We start from the raw sequence: 17,030 nt of genomic DNA, 5'->3' as shown, positions 1-17,030 counted from the left end.
CACCAACTCCCAGAGCTTGTTCAAACTCATGTCCATCAAGTCAGTGATGCCATCCAACCATCTCATCCTCTGTTGTCCCCTTCTCCTTCTGCCTTCAAACTTTCCCAGCATCAGGGTCTTTTCCAATGAGTCAGTTCTTCACATCAGATGGCCAAAGTATTGGGAGTTTCAGCTTCAGCATCAGTCCTTCCAATGAATAATTCAGGACTGATTTCCTTTAGGAAGGCCTGGTTGGATCTCCTCGTAGTCCAAGGGACTCTCAAGAGTCTTCTCCAACAGCACAGTTCAAAAGCATCAATTCTTTGGCACTCAGCTTTCTTTATAGTCCAACTCACATCCATACATGACTGCTGGAAAAACCATAGCTTTGACTAGATGGACCTTTGTTGGCAAAGTAATGTCTCTGCTTTTTAATATGCTATCTAGGTTGGTCATACCTTTTCTTCCAAGGAGCAAGCGTCTTTTAATTTCATGGCTGCAGTCACCATCTGCAGTGATTTTGGAGCCCAAGAAAATAAAAAAATATATATTTACAGATGGTCTGTTTCCCCATCTATTTGCCATGAAGTGATGGGACCAGATGCCATGATCTTAGTTTTCTGAATGCTGAGTTTTAAGCCAACTTTTTCACTCTCCTCTTTCACTTTCATCAAGAGGCTCTTCTTCACTTTCTGCCATAAGGGTAGTGTCATCTGAGGTTATTGATATTTCTCCCAGCAATCTTGATTCCAGCTTGTGCTTCATCCAGCCTGGCATTTCTCATGATGTACTCTGCATATAAGTTAAATAAGCAGGGTGACAATATACAGCCTTGATGTACTCCTTTCCCAATTTGGAACCAGTCCGTTGTTACATGTCTTGACCTGCATACAGATTTCCCTGAGGCAGGTCAGGTATTCTGGTATTCCCACCTCTTGAAGAATTTTCCACAGTTTGTTGTGATCCACACAGTTAAAGGCTTTGGTGTAGTCAATGAAGCAGAAGAAGTTTTTCTGGAACTCTCTTGCTTTTTCTATGATCCATCAGATGTTGGTAATTTGATCTCTGGTTCCTCTGCCTTTTCTAAATCCAGCTTGAACATCTGGAAGTTCTCGGTTCACGTACTGTTGAAGCCTGGCTTGGAGAATTTTGAGCATTACTTTGCTAGCGTGTGAGATGAGTGCATTCTTTGGCATTGCCTTCCTTTGGGACTGGAATGAAAACTGACCTTTTCCGGTCCCGTGGCCACTGCTGAGTTTTCCAGATTTGCTAGCATATTGAGTGCAGCACTTTCACAGCATCATCTTTTAGGATGATGCATCAACTTAACAACAAACAAATAAATCCAGCTCTCTTGATCCAAAGTCTTTCGACATATATCTTCAACATATTGAGTCCTGATTCCTTCTCTTGAATTTGCCTCCCAAACATGTCCCTTTCGCTGCGGTTTTGAAATGCCTACACATTCTTTGATACTACTCCCTTCAAGAAATGGAACCAAATTCCCCTTTTGAGGAGGTGGAGCCATAAAAGGCACGGTGGCTTCCTGCTTGTCCTTTCTCTCGTTTCTCTCCCTGCTCCCTCCCCCTGCCCCATCTTCCCCTCCCCTCCTCAGCTTCAGGAGAAGCCAGCTGCTTGTCATGAGGATATCTATGGATCATAAGAAACTGAAGCCTGGGTCCTCTGACCAAAATGTGAATAAGCTTGAGAGCAGATGCTCCAGACCCATGAGAGGCACTGAGCTAGAACCACCCCTATAAACTGCTTTTGGATTTCTAACCCTCAGAAACTGGGTAAGAAAATGAATGTTTTTAAGTGAATGAGTTTTGGGGTGATTTTTTTATGCAGCAATAGATAACCAGTACCTCTTCCCCATTGTAGGAATTGCCTCTATCCCCCAAAACCAACTCAAACCTTTACTGGAGAGCTCAAATCATTGGGAAGTTTCCTTTTCTCTTATACTCAGGTGAAGGTGGCTCAAACGATAAAGAATCTGCCTGCAATGCAGGAAACGTGGGTTTGATCCCTGGGTGGGAAGATTCTCTGGAGAAGGCAATGGCTACCCACTCCAGTATTCTTGCCTGGAGAATCCCATGGACAGAGAAATGTGGCGGACTACAGTCCATGGGGTCACAAGGAGTTAGACAAGCCTGAGGGACTAATGCTCACAGCACACAGGTGAGACAGAACACCTGTGTTGAAATCCCTGTGGCTGCTGCTTTCTATCTGTGGTATTAAATGTATTGGGCTGGTTACTTAATCTCTCTGTGCCTCAGTTTCCATTTCTGTCAAACAATGATAAAAAGGAAGATTTTAAAGATTAAGTCAGGGAATAGATGTGAGAATGCCTGGCCCAATGCTGGGCACTTGGTGGGTGCCTGAAAAATACGACCTCCCTCTGGCTCTAACTTTCTAGTTCCTGACTCCCAAGCCCCTGCCTGAACAGACGGGGACTAGGACCAAGGGCTTTAGGGGTCCCTCATCCTCTTTCTGCCACTGGAGACAGAGGAGGAAGAGATCTGCCCTGCACCAGGGGTTTTCTTCCTCCCACTATTGGGGTAAGAAGTAACTTGTCCACGAGAGGCAGATGCACTGCTGCAAAGATCCCCTTGCAGATGAGGGACTGGAGCTGCACTGGCAAGGCTTGGGCTCCAGCCTGGTCACCCCTCCAACTCCTTGGAGGGTGAAGAGAGTCTACTTTGCCACTCACTAATCCTCTACATATTAGGAAAACCGCTATTTCCAAGGCTTTGCCCATTTCTTTCCCTTTCTTCCTCCCCTCTCCCTTTATTAATTTTTAAAATTTATTTTAATCACAAATAATATGTGAAAAATAACATCAGCCAACATTTCCTGAGAACTTACCAGCCAAGGTTCTAAGACTGTTAGGTGTCTCACAACTGTTTTATGAGGCAGGTTCCTGTATTAGTCCCATTTTACAGCTGAGAAAACCAAGGCACAGGGGCTAATGGCCCAAGGTCACACAGAGGCAAAAAGAAGCTAATGAAGCTCAGACTTCAAGGTCAGGACCTCATTACACAGTCTGTTCCAAACCTCCAGGCTTAAACTTTGTATTCTGAAGGCACAAATTGAGGCTTCAGAGTGTGTGTACTAGAAAACAGCACACACTACAAAAAAATAAAAATAATTTTAAAATGCATTTACATCTATAAACATGCACACACTTAAAAAAAAAAAAAAACAAAACTGTGGTCCTACTGTAAGGCTTTTTAAACAGAAAGTCTTGACTCTCCACGTTTCTGTCGTGGAGTGTGCGCCACAGATGCTCAACTTAGGCACCTTCCCAAGAGTTGAAGCCCTCTACTCTCCTCCCAGCTGCGTCTGCCGGGTCCCCCTGTCCCCCTCCCCCGTTCCTCCCTGTCTCCCCCGGCGTGTCCTTCCTGGGCCTCGCTTCTCACCCGGGTTTCCTCTCTCACTGCGCGCCCCTCCTCTGCTACCCTTGCTCCTTCTCCGCCGTCTCTCTTGCTAACTGACTAAAGCATTTCTCCCTCTCCCTGCCCCACCCCCGCGCTTGGCCATCCAGCGCACAGGCCCTTCTCCCGCCCTCGGTTGCCCTCTGCCAACCTCGCTACCCTCATTTACAGTGCCCCCGCCTCCCCGCCCCGCTTTAAATCTTTCCGCTCCCCTCCCCGTCCTCGTTCCCCGCTAAGCCCTGCCACTCCGCCGCCCGGCAGGAGCGCACAGCCGGCGGGCTGCGACGCGCGCTGACAGGGTAATGAATGGCTTCAGCGGTAATTAGCGACCCGGCGGCTAATCATGATGTACATTTACATTTTAAGTGCTGCAGAGGGAGCTGGAGAAGGGGAGGGGAGCGACGGGAGGGGACGCGGGCCTTTTCCGCGGCCTCCCTTCACCGACTGGGGAGCGAAGTGAACCGAATCTTCTCCAGCTGGCGGCAGTGGTGGGGGATGGCGGTGCGACGCTCTCCAGGGCCAACCCGGGCGAATGCAGAACTGCCTCATCTTCAAGAGGCGTAAACGTGGAGCTCCCAGGCCCCTTCCTCCAAACTGCAGACCCCTGATTAATCCCCTCCAAGGGAAAGTTCAGCCTAGGCTTACATACCCCCGTGGATGGAGAGCTCTCTTCTTCCATAACCAACCCGTTCGGACTTAGATTCCAGCGGTTTGGGGACTTTTTCTCAGGCCTAAAGAAACTGATGCCTATTAAGGCCCACAACTGCCCCCGTTTTACAGAACCTGAGTATCCCTGAGCCTCGACCAGCGCTGCGAACTCTTGTGTCTGCACCAGACTGCTGCCCTCCGACTCCTACGGCTGTTCCTCGTGGGGGGCAGCGGGAGCTGAGACGGGCCAGAAACACAGGTTCCGAGCCGAAAGTGCCCTCCAGAGCCTCTCTCCCCAGCGTGCGAGCAGGAGATCCGAGAAGGGGATGGTCATTCATGTAATGGGGCTCAAAGGTCCACCTGCTCTCCAGTCACTCCCAAAGGGCGGTATTGGAGTCAGTCCAGGGTTCCAAACAGCAGGGCCGAGCGCTAGGAGATACGAGATAGTGAGGAGGCGAAAGCAGCCTGGAGGAGAGGAGGGGGACCCCAGCAGCCCCGTCTCAAGACTGGGCACCAGCTCGCCCGGGCACTGGGATGACCCCAGCACTTCCAGGGTTTCCCGTCCGCCGCAACTATCAGGGCTGCACCCCGCCACGCCCCGTCGTAGTCACCCCCACCCGGATCAGGTCTGGCCCACCTTCAGTTCTGTGTGTGCGCGAGGGGTGAAAGGATGAAGGACGAGGCCCTAGGGCAGTTCTAGTACAGCTCCTTCACAAACCCGGTCTCTCTCATCAGCAATCCTTTAAAGCCCAATCTCATCTCTCCCTTCACTGTTCATCTCTCCTGGAAAGACATCCCGGGCCATTCCCTTGGTTTTGCGGAGTTCCCGGGGAGGGGCACCCAGTAACTCCATAATGTCCCCGAGATTTCCGTTTCCCAGCTAACTCCCTTCTCCCGCAAAACCTGCTTTACCCAGTCTCTTTTCTGAAAAAGGACCCCACTGGGTCCCAGGGGGCCCGGTTGACTAACAACAAATTCCACCTGAGAAGAAGGGGGATCCACGTGAGCAGAGGACAATGTCTGGCTTACTCTAAGGCATGCAGCCGTAATACTCGACTTTCAGGAATGGATGAAGGGAGCTTAACTCTTCTTGAGAAGGGGGTCTCATTGTTCTCGTCCCATTCATCCCAGGGGACAGCCTGGCCCAGAGCCGCAGTTCGCACACCCCAGCGGGTGTGCGGGGGTGTCTGGGAGCCTTCAGCTCTGGTCAGGCGCGGCGAGGCTGAAACCTCAGTTCTCCGGCTGCCCTGAGAGGACCACGCCGAGACAGTCGTCGAGGGCAGGCGCGGAGCGGAGACGGAGCCAGCGCCTACCACACTGCTGACAGCGCACAGGCTGTCCTTCAGGCGAGAAGAGCGGCTCGGGAGCGAAGGGACGGGGTGGGGGTGGGGGTGTTGTTCCTCTAGGAGTGGGAGAAAGAGGTCCCAGTCCCCAGAAGACCGCTTTGAAATCTCTCACTGGGGGTGGGCAAGGGGTGGGTGGCCTTCAGCTGAACCGCGGAAGGGCTCGGGGACTCGGCTTGAAGTGGCGTTTGCCCAGCAAACGGTTTTTATTTAGGTTGCAGGTTTATGAAGGTTGGCTCAGGGAGGGCTGATGGTGATTATAGGGAAACTTCAGCTAGAAGGTCACCCCTGGCACTGCCATGGCACCCCGCGGTGCGCGCAACTCCCAAGCCGGGGTATCCGAGGACCAGGGTGGATGCCTGCGAAAGGCTGGTGAGGCTGGGGCGCGGGCCGGCGGGGCTGGGTAAGGGGCGGGGCCCGGCGGCAGGGGCGGGGCTCCCAGGCTCTGAGGCGGGGCCTCAGCTAAAGGCGCGGAGCACAGGGCGCCGAGATCGCCGAGTAGAGCAGCGCCCAGTGGAGAGAAGTGGAAGGCTAGGATCGCACCGTCCCAGTCGGCCAGCCGGCGTCCACGCCGCTCACGCGCCCTTACCCCTGCCGGCCCTTGCCCGACGCGACCCACCGATATGCAGCCCCGGGGCTGAGGCGGCCCGATGGCGAAGCCCGCGTCCCCGCAACGACGGCGCATGGAGAACTTCCGAAAGGTGCGCTCCGAGGAGGCGCCGGTGGGGAGCGGGGATGAGGAGGGCGGCCCGGGCTCAGGCCCCTTCGCCGACCTGGCGCCGGGCGCCGTGCATATGCGGGTCAAAGAGGGCAGCAAGATCCGGAACCTGCTGGCCTTCGCCACTGCCAGCATGGCGCAGCCAGCCACGCGCGCCATCGTCTTCAGCGGCTGCGGTCGAGCCACCACGAAAACCGTCACGTGTGCCGAGATCCTCAAGCGCCGCCTGGCGGGTCTGCATCAGGTCACGCGGCTGCGCTACCAGAGCGTGCGCGAGCTGTGGCAGAGTCTCCCTCCGGAGCCCACGCCGGGGCAGAAGCCTGGCGAGCCAGCCGCCAGTCTCAGTGTACTTAAGAACGTGCCCAGCCTCGCCATCCTACTTTCCAAGGATGCCCTGGATCCGCGCCAACCCGGCTACCAGCCGCCGAACCCCCATCCCGGCCCCTCGTCCCAGCCAACTGCTCCGACGTCCAAGAGGAGTCTAGGGGAACCTGCTGCTGGAGAGGGCTCCGCGAAGCGGTCACAACCCGAGCCTGGTGCTGCTGAAGAGGACCAGACCGCCTGAGAACTCCGGCCTCTGGGCCACCTGGACGGGCTGGATCTTACCCCGGAGCTTCGACCTTGAGACGCATCTCTAGCCTTTCATGCCTTGGTCCTCTGGAACCTACAACGTGGCGGCATAGACCCCAAGGCGACAAGAGGGGGACCCCAGGGAAGCTTCGTGGTGGGGTTGCTCCTCCACCTGTGTTGCCTGACGACACATGACTCCACTTCAGCTTTCCTGAACCATACGGGGACTTTCTTTAGGGAGGGAATGGTGGGCAATGGGACTCTTGAGCCTTTAACCCCAAAGGTTAAAAAAAATGTTCACATAGGATTCTTGAAGTGGGCTAGGAAGGTGGAAGCTGAGGAAAGCTCTTGGAATCACCCCACCGTTGTCAGCAGAGGGCAAAGGGTTGGAAACCACTGCTTGAGGGCGGTCGATTTTAAGTGAGGAGGGATAAGGGGCTATTCTGCCCTTCACCCCAGGACAGTTTCTAGTTTTCCTTTTCCTGCTTTTAAGGAGCATCCTGAGATCATGGTGGCAGGGGCGTCTCCACAGGCTCTTTTAACATCCCACTTTCCCCATGCTGGCCCAGAGGGAGAGACTCAGGACAGAAGTCTATGCCACCTCCCCTGAGCCCCACAGCTGGAGTCTTGCTTCCAATAAAACAAACACAGAAATGGCTCTGTCCCTGGGTTTTTCCCTAACCACTTGCCTGTGTAGAGACTGCTGTGGTCTGCCCCCTTGTGTCTCAGTCCCCTCCAGCCTGGAATCCTTAGCTTTTGAGGTCTAATGGGTCAGGCACAGAACCTGGGTAGCTTCAAAATGGTGCCGGGAGCACATTACCCAGCGCCTGGTTCTCCCTCTTTCTCAGCCCTCCCTGGCTAGCTCCAGTAGCTTCAGGGCTTGTGGCCAGAAGGGGACCTTTGTCACCTTATGTGTTACCACTAAGGGAAAGGGAACAGCATACTGCTTTTCTGGAAGGGGGAGGAAGGTGAGCATCAGTGAACTATCCTGGGGGTCACTGCCAAGGATGGCAGACCAAACTGGGCTCCCTAAGCCTGCAGCCTCCTGCCAATAAACAGCCCTACCAGAAGGCTGGCACAGAGCCCCCCAGCCCCATGGATAGAATCTACCCTTCACTGCTCTCTCTCTCTCTCTGAGAAAGGACAGCACACCCTTGGGAGAGGGGGAGGAGAGACTGAGCACAAATCCACTGCTGGAAATTACTATTCAGCAGAGAAACTGGGACTTGGGCTGTGAATCACTGCAGGCTCCCTGATAAGCTGCTGCCTCTGGCCCTGCACAGCTGTCTGTTGAGAGATAACAGCCTTATAAGCCTTTCTGCCCAACTCCAAGTCAGGTGGGAGGGTGGAAGGAGTGCTGTGTACTGGAAGCACTCTAGCAAATATGAGGGGGAGGGGCACATAGCTCCAAGATCTTAGAAGCAGACCTTGTCCCCTTGCAACTTAACAGCATCCTTGGAAAGGAGGAGATGGGGAAATATGTAAGTCACTCTGTAGGCAGAAAGCTGAAATAAATCCTTCTGCTGGTAACAAGAGGTAGGTTTCTGCAGTTGATAGAAGGGGCTCTTCAGGGAGTTCACCCTCACCTCCCAGCTCTGCTTGAGCTTTGGATAGGTGGGCCCTGTCAAACAGACTCTGGCACTGGCTGCCCTCCCTAATGTCTTGTTCTTGATGAGTCCCTGGGGAGAGCCAAGGGATTGGGGCGTGTGTGCCTGACTCTCTCAGGAGCAGCCCAGGAAGTGTGGAGAGAATGTAAACTGTCCTGACAACAAGGTTGCCCTGGGCTGCCACTGGGCGTCCGCATCTGAATTTAAATGATACAACGCAGAAGAGGTCCTGCATGGTAGAGTCTTAGGAAAGACTGCTCTTGGTTCTGGAAGAGGGTCAGCTTTCCAAGATCACTAGCGTCTAAAGTCCTGATTGCCGGGTCACCAGGACAGTGCAAGCAGAGACTCTCATTGAAGATGTCTTGAGTCAGGTAAGTCACCTTCCAGCCTAGAAACTCACCCTGTAATGTGGAGAGGAGAGAGGCATGTTGTTTCCCTACCTTCTGAGTGTTACCCTGCTCACATGGCGGACTGAGTTTCTGCCTCCCGTTCTAGAAAGTGGGTTATGAAACTGGCTGTCTTCTCTGCATCTTTACACCATCCCAGCAGCTTCAGTTCCCAGGATTTTGATAGGTGCTCACGGGTGCCAATGGATCCATGAATGAGCTCCCCACCCCTGCTTTACTGCATCCTCTGGCCCTGCTGACCCAGGAGGTGACAGATACCCCTATCCACCCCCAACTCCAAGGCTGAGGTGGGAACCTGAGAAGTGCTGGAATAAGGCAGGGAGTGGCCAGGGGAGCACCTCAGAGACAGTTCACTTCAAGAACTGACTCATGGCAGAATGGGAGGGAGTGGAGAGTGCCGTGCCCCACCCGTGAGACACCATCTTTCCAGTAGGACCTCTATCCAAGAGCTTCCTGGGCCCTCCTTTGGGGGCACTTCCAGCTAAGGGTAGCAGTGAAGACTCACACTCCCAAAACTATCTGGTCACACAATCAGAATCCCTTTGGGAACATAAATGTATATAATCTAAGGCCAGAGCATGTGGTTAGATGGGCAGTGAACCACCAGCTGGACCATGAGGGACTTCATTGTTGACCCAGGTCCCAATCTGGGCACAGGGTTGGGTGGGGAGTCGGCGGGAGGGGGGGGGGGAATCACAGTATAATCAGATACAGTTTCTGCTGCAAGGATATCCCAGTCTAGAGGAGAGGGAAAAGAAAGTTATGGCACAATGCGGTAATAGTGGGAGAAGGGAGTTCTGAGAAGAGGCACTTAATTCACTCAGAGGGAGCTGGCTCGGCAGTGACCAGATGGAGTTAGCCAGCTGAACAGGACTAGACAAGGAATTCCAGGCCAAGAGGTGATGCTGCATCTGGTGTTGAGGCAGCCACAAGTGTCTGAACAAAGCTCGACCAAAGGCAGGTGGGACTGGAATACCAAGTGGGAGCTGGGAGCCAGGTCACAAGGAGCCTCCCTGGAGAAAGGGGGGAAGGCAATGGTCTTTTTTCTTTTCATTATATTCCATTGGTCCTTTTTGGTATTGGTCTTTTTTTCTTTTCATTATATTCCATTGTTATTTTTAAAAATATTTGTTTACTTATTTGGCTTCCCAGGTGGCACTAGTGGTAAAGAACCTGCCTGCCAGTGCAGGAGGCATAAGAGACTCTGGTTTGGTCCCTGGGTTGGGAAGATCCCCTGGAGGAGGGCACAGCAACCCACTCCAGTATTCTTGCCTGGAGAATCCCATAGATAGAGGAACCTGATGGGCTACAGTCCATGGGGTTGCAGAGTCAGACACGACTGACGCGACTTAGCACAGCACAAAGCATTTACTTATTTAGGCTGCACTGGGCTTTAGTTGCAACACTTGAGTGAGATCTTTTGTTGTGGTGTATAGGATCTAGTTGCCTGACCAGGGCTGGAACTTGGGCCCCATGATTGGGAGTGGAAGTCTTAGCCACTGGACCGCCAAGGAAGTCTCACCCTGGTCTGATTGATGTTTGAGAAGGATCCTTCTGGCACCAGTGTAGATGGAAGGTGAATTGGAAGGGGCCTGACTGCATTTGGTATACTGCAGGGAGGTAGGAGATGGAGCCCTGGTAGTGGGGCCAGAGATGGAGACAGATTTGAGAGCTACCCAGGCTAGGTAGGGTTTCGTTGCCATTACAGCCAGGATAGAGGAGGGTTGCTCTTTGTGGCTTAACCCTAGCTTGGCCAGAACTTAGCCTGCTTCCTGGCATCACAGGATGGACCAAACAATAGATGGATTTTGGTAGGGAAGAGGGGTGAGTTAGAGGGGTCCGCAGCTTCAAATTGGCAAAAGCTTTAAAGTTCTTGTCCACTGGCCATGAATCTCCCAGAGCATGTTCACTGCACAGTTAAAGGAAGACCTGGGTGAGACTCACTCCCGCCTGGCCACCGCATCTCCCCTACTGGCTCCCTTCATCTCCCAGCCCCCACTTGATTTGTTCTAGTTTGGATCACTGCTATGCCCATACTGGCCACTAGGGACTCTCTAGTCCCCTCTGTTTCACTGAGATGTTGAAATACCTACAGGTTTCCCAGGGAAAAGGGTAATTGAAGAAAGGGAAGGAGGAAATACAGTCACAGGAAGGTCTCTTTGGTGACATCGGGTTTCTTACTGTCAGAGCTTATCTTAGTTTGTAGTTGTGCCCTCATTAATGTGAACCTCTGGTTGTCAGTCACCCCAGTAAACCAGAAGCCGTGATTAAATGGAATCTGTCTGCCTTGCTCCCTACCTAGCTCTTGGAATGCAGGAATCCCACAGAGAGCTGTTGATTGAGTGAATAAGGACTGGCTGAATGAGATTTCTGAACTGTTCTGACACCACATCAAAGCCCTTAACTATCCATCCCCAGAAAGTGGCCAAAGCTTCCCCCAACCCCACCATAGGGACCCTTGGGTTCTATCTTCTTTTTGAAGAAGCTAAGGGTCACCATGTTTATGCCTAACTGGAGGATTCTGGTGTTGTTTTTGACTCCTGCTGACTATCATAGACGTCTTGAGTTGAATTGTGTCCCTCCAAAAGGTATTTTGCAGCCTTAATCCCTAGTACCTGTAAATGTGACCTTATTTGGAAACAGGATCTTTGCAGGTGTAATTAATATGTGAGATGAAGTCATACTGAAGTAGGAAGAGTCCTTAATCCAATATGTCCTTATAGGAAGAGGAGAAGATACAGACTGACACATAGAGAGAACAGCATGTGAAGATGGAGGCAAAGATTAGAGTTATGCAGCTGCAAGCCAAGGAACGCCAAAGATCGCCAGTGAACAACAGAAGCTAAGAAAAACGTACAGAACGGAGTCCTCCCTGGAGCCATCAGAGAGAGCATGGTCCTGCAGATATCCTGATTTTGGACATCTAGCTTCCGGAACTGTGAGAGAATAAATTTCTGCTGTTTTAAATCATCCAGCCTGTGGTACTTTATGAAAGCAGCCATAAGAAACTGATACAATATTCTCACCACCTTCAGAGGGAATAGGGAAAAGAAGTATGGGTATTTGCTAAGGTCTAGTCTTGCATGGTGAGAGGCTCTTTTCAGAGTTCTGCTAGCAAATGTGAACAGATCGTATTGAACAGTGTCAAACTGAACAGATTATAGGCTTTGCAGGAAATGAGCCTGATTCTGATCTAGAGCAAGTTATTCTTCTCTGAGCCTCAGCTCTCTCATCTGCAAAATGGGCCAGATTGCTGTGGGGATAACAACAGTCTTCCCAAACTTTACTCATCGGAATCACCTAGGGCACTTGTCAAAAATATAGATTGCTGTTATAAATTAATTGGTATAAACTGATTGATTTCTAAATAAAATAGACCTTGCATTACAACTGAAAAAAATGTGTAGATTACATGTTATATGTTAATTATCCCACAATTTTTAAAAAATACGGATTGCTGGGGTTGAACTTCAAAGCAACAGGATCTGAATCTCCCAGGAAGGACCTGGAAATGTGTATTTCAATAAGATCCTTGAGTGATTCTGATGGTTAATCAAGGTTGACTAGTCGGTGAGATAATTTTTAGAAGGAGCGGCACACTCACTCTTAAGAGAGACCCAAAGTTAAATTCTCATCACAGGAAGGAACCTTTAAGAGAGCAGCTAGTGGCCTCAGAACACAAAGCACCCCAGCCCTGGGCCCTGTTTCCTGACAGGAAACTGAGGGTGTGCGGTCCATGTCAGACAACTACAAAAACTCAGCTTTCTTTGTTTAAAAAAATTATAAGGATGCAAAAAACATGGAACCTGCCTACATTGTTGATGGGAATGTTGATGCAGGCTGCCTTGGAACAGCTTGGCAGTTCCTCAAAAAGTTAAACATAGACTTACCTTATGACCCATATATTATTGTTAGATATAATACTGGAAATAATGGAACACATGTGTCCACATGAAAACATGCCCACAGATGTTCACAGAAGCCTTGTTCATAATAGCCAAAAAGTGGAAAAAACTCAAATGTCCATTAAATGATGAATGAGTAAACAAAATGTGGAATATCCATATGATGGAGTATAACTCTGCCACAAAAAGAAACAAAGAACTGATTACAACATGAATGAATCTTGTAAACATTGTATTAAGTGCAAGAAAGTTGCTCAGTCGTGCCTGACTCTTTGCGACCCCATGGACTGTAGCCCTTCAGCCTCCTTTGTCCGTGTGATTCTCCAGGCAAGGATACTGGAGTGGGTAGCCATTCCCGTCTCAGGGCATCTTCTCAATCCAGAGATCGAATCCAGGTCTCCTGCATTGCAGGCAGATTCTTTACTGTCTGAGCCACCAGCGAAGCCCTAGAATACTGGAGTGGGTACCCTATTCCTTCTCCAGTGGATCTTCCCAATCCAGGAGTTGAACCAGGGTCTCCTGCATTGCAGGCAGATTCTTCACAGCTGAGCTACCAGGGAAGCCCTGTGAAAGAAACCAGACCCCAAAGGACATTCATATTTATGTGAAATTTCTAGTGAAGCGAATCCATAAATACAGAAAGTAGATTAGTAGTTGCCTAGGGCTGGTGGGGTTCAGGGAATGAGGAGTGACTGCCATTGGGTATGGAGTTTCTCTTAGGGATGATGAAAACGTTCTGGAACTAGATAGTGATAATGCTTATACAACATAGTAAATAAAAGAACACTGAATTATGAACTTTAAAAGGATGAGTTTTCTGCTTTGTGAATTCTATTTCAATCAAAAATTATATTCTTTAATGATGTTATGATCATAAAAGTAATAACTTAGGAAATTACATAATAGTATTAATTATTATGAAAAAGTACTATTAGAGCTCTCCTACCTATATTCAATGGGCTTCCTAGGTGGCACTAGTGGAAAGAACCCACCTGCCAATGCAAGAGACATAAGAGACATGGGTTCGATCCCTGGATTGGGAGGATTCCTCTGGAGGAGGGCATGGCAATCCACTTCAGTGTTCTTTTCCAGAGAATCCCTTGGATAGAGGAGCCTGGCAGGCTGCAGTCCATGGGGTTGCAAAGAGTTGGACACTACTGAAGTGACTGAGCATGCATGCACGCACTCGTATTAGATGGTGGCCCCCAGCAGGATCACCTTTGAATGCTACCTCCTCCTGCCACCTTTTCTCCCTGATTCCCAGGTGATCCATGTGGTGTGTTTATCCACTCCACCTCCATGCCTTGTCCCTAGTCTCACAACCTGCCATGCCCTGGGAAAAGAACTTTCTACAATTTACAACAGAGAAATGCAACACTCACCATTTATTGAATTCTATTTATTGAGATATGTCCAGGCAGGACCTAGTATTTTACATGCACTATGTTATCTAATTTTCCCAATATTGAATTAGTAGGGTCCATCATTATTATCATTATGTAGATGAATTAACTGTGGTTCAGGAAATTGGAATACCTTGCCTAAGGCCCTGCGGCAGAGCTGTAATTTAACAGTAGCAAGAATGTCATTCTCTCAGGCGCCCTCTCATATTTATCTCCTTTTCCAAAGCAGGCTAGTATTTGGATCCCCATCACTAGAAGTGCCCAAGTGGGGATTTGGAAATGGAAGCAACATAGGATCAGTCAGACTAAGGGCCACAAGGCCATTTCCAGCCTTGAAATGACAGGATTCATTTTTTTTTTCTCAAAGCATGCTTAATTCCCACCAGAGAAGATAAGAACTTTTCTTGTATGTGAACTTCACTTTACTAGAAAGTCACATGATACAACAATGTCTGTGTCCATACAAGCTCCTCAACAATCCCTCCCCTCTGCACACATCAGAGGAAATGCCTCATCACAACTGTTTCAGAAGGAAGACTGCTGTAGCAGGAAGCTGATAGGCTGATCAACTGGTGATGATGACATCCCTGAAGTATCAAAGTCCAGCTGCTGCTTCTCCATTGGGATAGCAAAGGGTTTCGGGGCCAAAGATGATAGAGTCAAAAGACCCTGACAGCCTTGGGCAGGAACCAAGATGTCTGGTCTAAAGCCATCCCAGAGGAAGTAGACAGAATGGGCTGCAGGGGCACAGCTGGAGAAGAACTTGGGAGTAAGCAGGGGCTTCCCAACCTAAGTGAAGTAATAGGCTGAATTCAAAGATGGCCCCCAGGGCTCATGTCCCCTAGTGTACATGCCGTGTATAAACGGCTGAATTTGTGAAAGTGATGGGATATCATTCCAAGATTAGTACTAATCCATTTACTTTGAGTTAATCAAAAGAGAGATTATGCGGGATGTGCCTGAAGCCTAATCAGATGAGGCCTTTAAAGGAGGGTGAAGTGTCAGAGATACTTTCCTGTTGGTTTGAAGAAATAAATGGTGGTACTGTGAGAGAACCTATAGAGTATCCATGTGGTAAGGCCCTGAGGGTGGCCTCTAGGAGCTGAGGGTGATCCTCAGCTGACAGCAAGGAAAAAATGGGGACTTAGTCCTACAACTGCAAGGAACTGAATTCTGCCAATAACCTAAACAAGCCTGGAAGAGGATTCTGAGCTTCAAGTGAGACCGCAGACCTGGCTGACATCTTGATTTCAGTCTTGTAAGACCCTGAGAAGAAAAATCAGTAATGCTATGAAGGCATAACTGACCTACAGAAATGAGAAATAATAAATGGGTATTGTTTTAAACTTAGTTTGTGGTTAATTATCATTCAGCAATAATAAACATAATACAGGGACTTCCCTGGTGGTACAGTGGATGGGAATCCGCCTGCCAGTGCAGGGGACAAAGGTTCGATCCCTGGTCTGGGAAGATTCCACATACCTTGGGTAACTAAAGCCCATTGAGCCCTGGTGCCACAACTACTGAAGCCCATGTGCCCTAGAGCCTGTGCTCCACAACAAGAGAACTCACCACAATGAGAAACCTGTGCACCACAACGCAGGATAGACTCTGCTCACCACAATGAGAGAAAGCCCACACACAGCAATGAAGATCCAGCACAACCAAAACAACAACAACTAATACAGGTAATAAGGACTTAGAACTGCCCTCAAGGTAGCAGGGGGTTCAGAATTTGCTGAGAAGCCAGCAAAGTCTACCTTTACAGGGAGTGGGGAAAGAAAATTTCTGCAGTCGGACAAACCTGGGCTCAAATCTAAGCACTATTCTTAATATTTATCAGTTGTGTGATTCTTGGGCAAGTGTCCTTTGAGTCTATTCCTTCATCCATAAAATAGGGGTAAATACTCACCTCACAACACTGTTATGAGGCTTAGATGGGATAATAAATAGTTTGTAGCTTATAGTGGCACAAAATTAATTATGATCATAACTATTTTTGATAACAACAATGAAAACATAGAATGTTGCAGTAGCCAATTGAAGGCACTGACAAAGGCAAAGACAAGTACAAGGCAAAGACAAGTACAGTAACTTACAATTTGGAATTGGGATTCAAGTGCCATATAGCCAGCGCTTTTTCTTTTTGTTTAGCCGAGCAAAAAGGCTGGAGGGATCTAAATTCCCTGACCAGGGACTGAATCCAGGCCACAGCAGTGAAAGCACTGAATCTTAACCACTGGATTGCCAGGGAACTCCCAACTCGTTGCTTTCTTTCTTTCTCAAGCTTTTATCTTTTCTTTTTTTTTAAATTGGAGTATAGTTGATTTACAATGTTGTGTTAAGTTCTACTGCACAGCAAAGTGAATCAGTCACACATATACATATATCCACTTCTTTCTAGATTCTTTTTCCAGTCCTTTTTATTTTTAAAATATATTTATTTATTTACATTTTTGCCTGCACTGGGTCTTCATTGTCACCCACCAGCTTTCTCCAGTTGAGGCAAACGGGGGCTACTCTTCCTTGCGGTGCTTGAGCTTCTCATTGCAGTGGCTTCTCTTGTTGCAGAGCACTGGCTCTAGGTACTGGGGTCCCAGCAGTAGCGGCCCACGGGCTTAGTTGCTCCTCAGCATGTGGGATCTTCCCAGAGGAGGGATCGAACCCATGTCCCCTGAATCGGCAAGCAGATTCTTAACCATTGGACCACCAGGGAAGTCCCTTCCAGTGCTTTCTTAATCATGAGAGCCCTGCCGTCTCCTGGGCTTCCTGTGCTTGGCAATTTAATGAATATTAATTGAAATCAAAGAGGTGATATCTTCCCCATGTGTCTTTTCAATATTTTGGTGGGAGAAAATGAGGACAGTGCTTTCAAAAAAGCTTTTTTTTTTTTTTTTTTAATCATTTTCCTAGCCAGGTTCATACCCTTAAAGCCATACTGCTAGGGAGGAAGCAGAAAAGGGTTATCTGCTGAAACCCTAGAGACAGGGCCTGGAGTCAGGAAGCAAAGCCTGAA

General features: G+C 49.4%; 1 protein-coding gene across 1 annotated transcript; it reads left to right on the top strand.

Moving 5' to 3' along the window:
• Nucleotides 1-5,572: 5,572 nt before the first annotated feature.
• On the top strand, nt 5,573-12,234 carry RPP25 (ribonuclease P and MRP subunit p25). The gene is made up of 2 exons (XM_043434542.1): nt 5,573-8,670; nt 11,430-12,234. The coding sequence occupies exon 1, from the start codon at nt 6,055-6,057 to the stop codon at nt 6,685-6,687; it is 633 nt and encodes a 210-aa protein (XP_043290477.1). The 5' UTR covers nt 5,573-6,054; the 3' UTR covers nt 6,688-8,670; nt 11,430-12,234.
• Nucleotides 12,235-17,030: the final 4,796 nt, after the last annotated feature.

Source organism: Cervus canadensis, chromosome 17 (genome assembly GCF_019320065.1).
Source record: "Cervus canadensis isolate Bull #8, Minnesota chromosome 17, ASM1932006v1, whole genome shotgun sequence".
NCBI lineage: Eukaryota > Metazoa > Chordata > Mammalia > Artiodactyla > Cervidae > Cervus > Cervus canadensis.
This window is presented reverse-complemented; position numbering and strand designations above follow the sequence as displayed.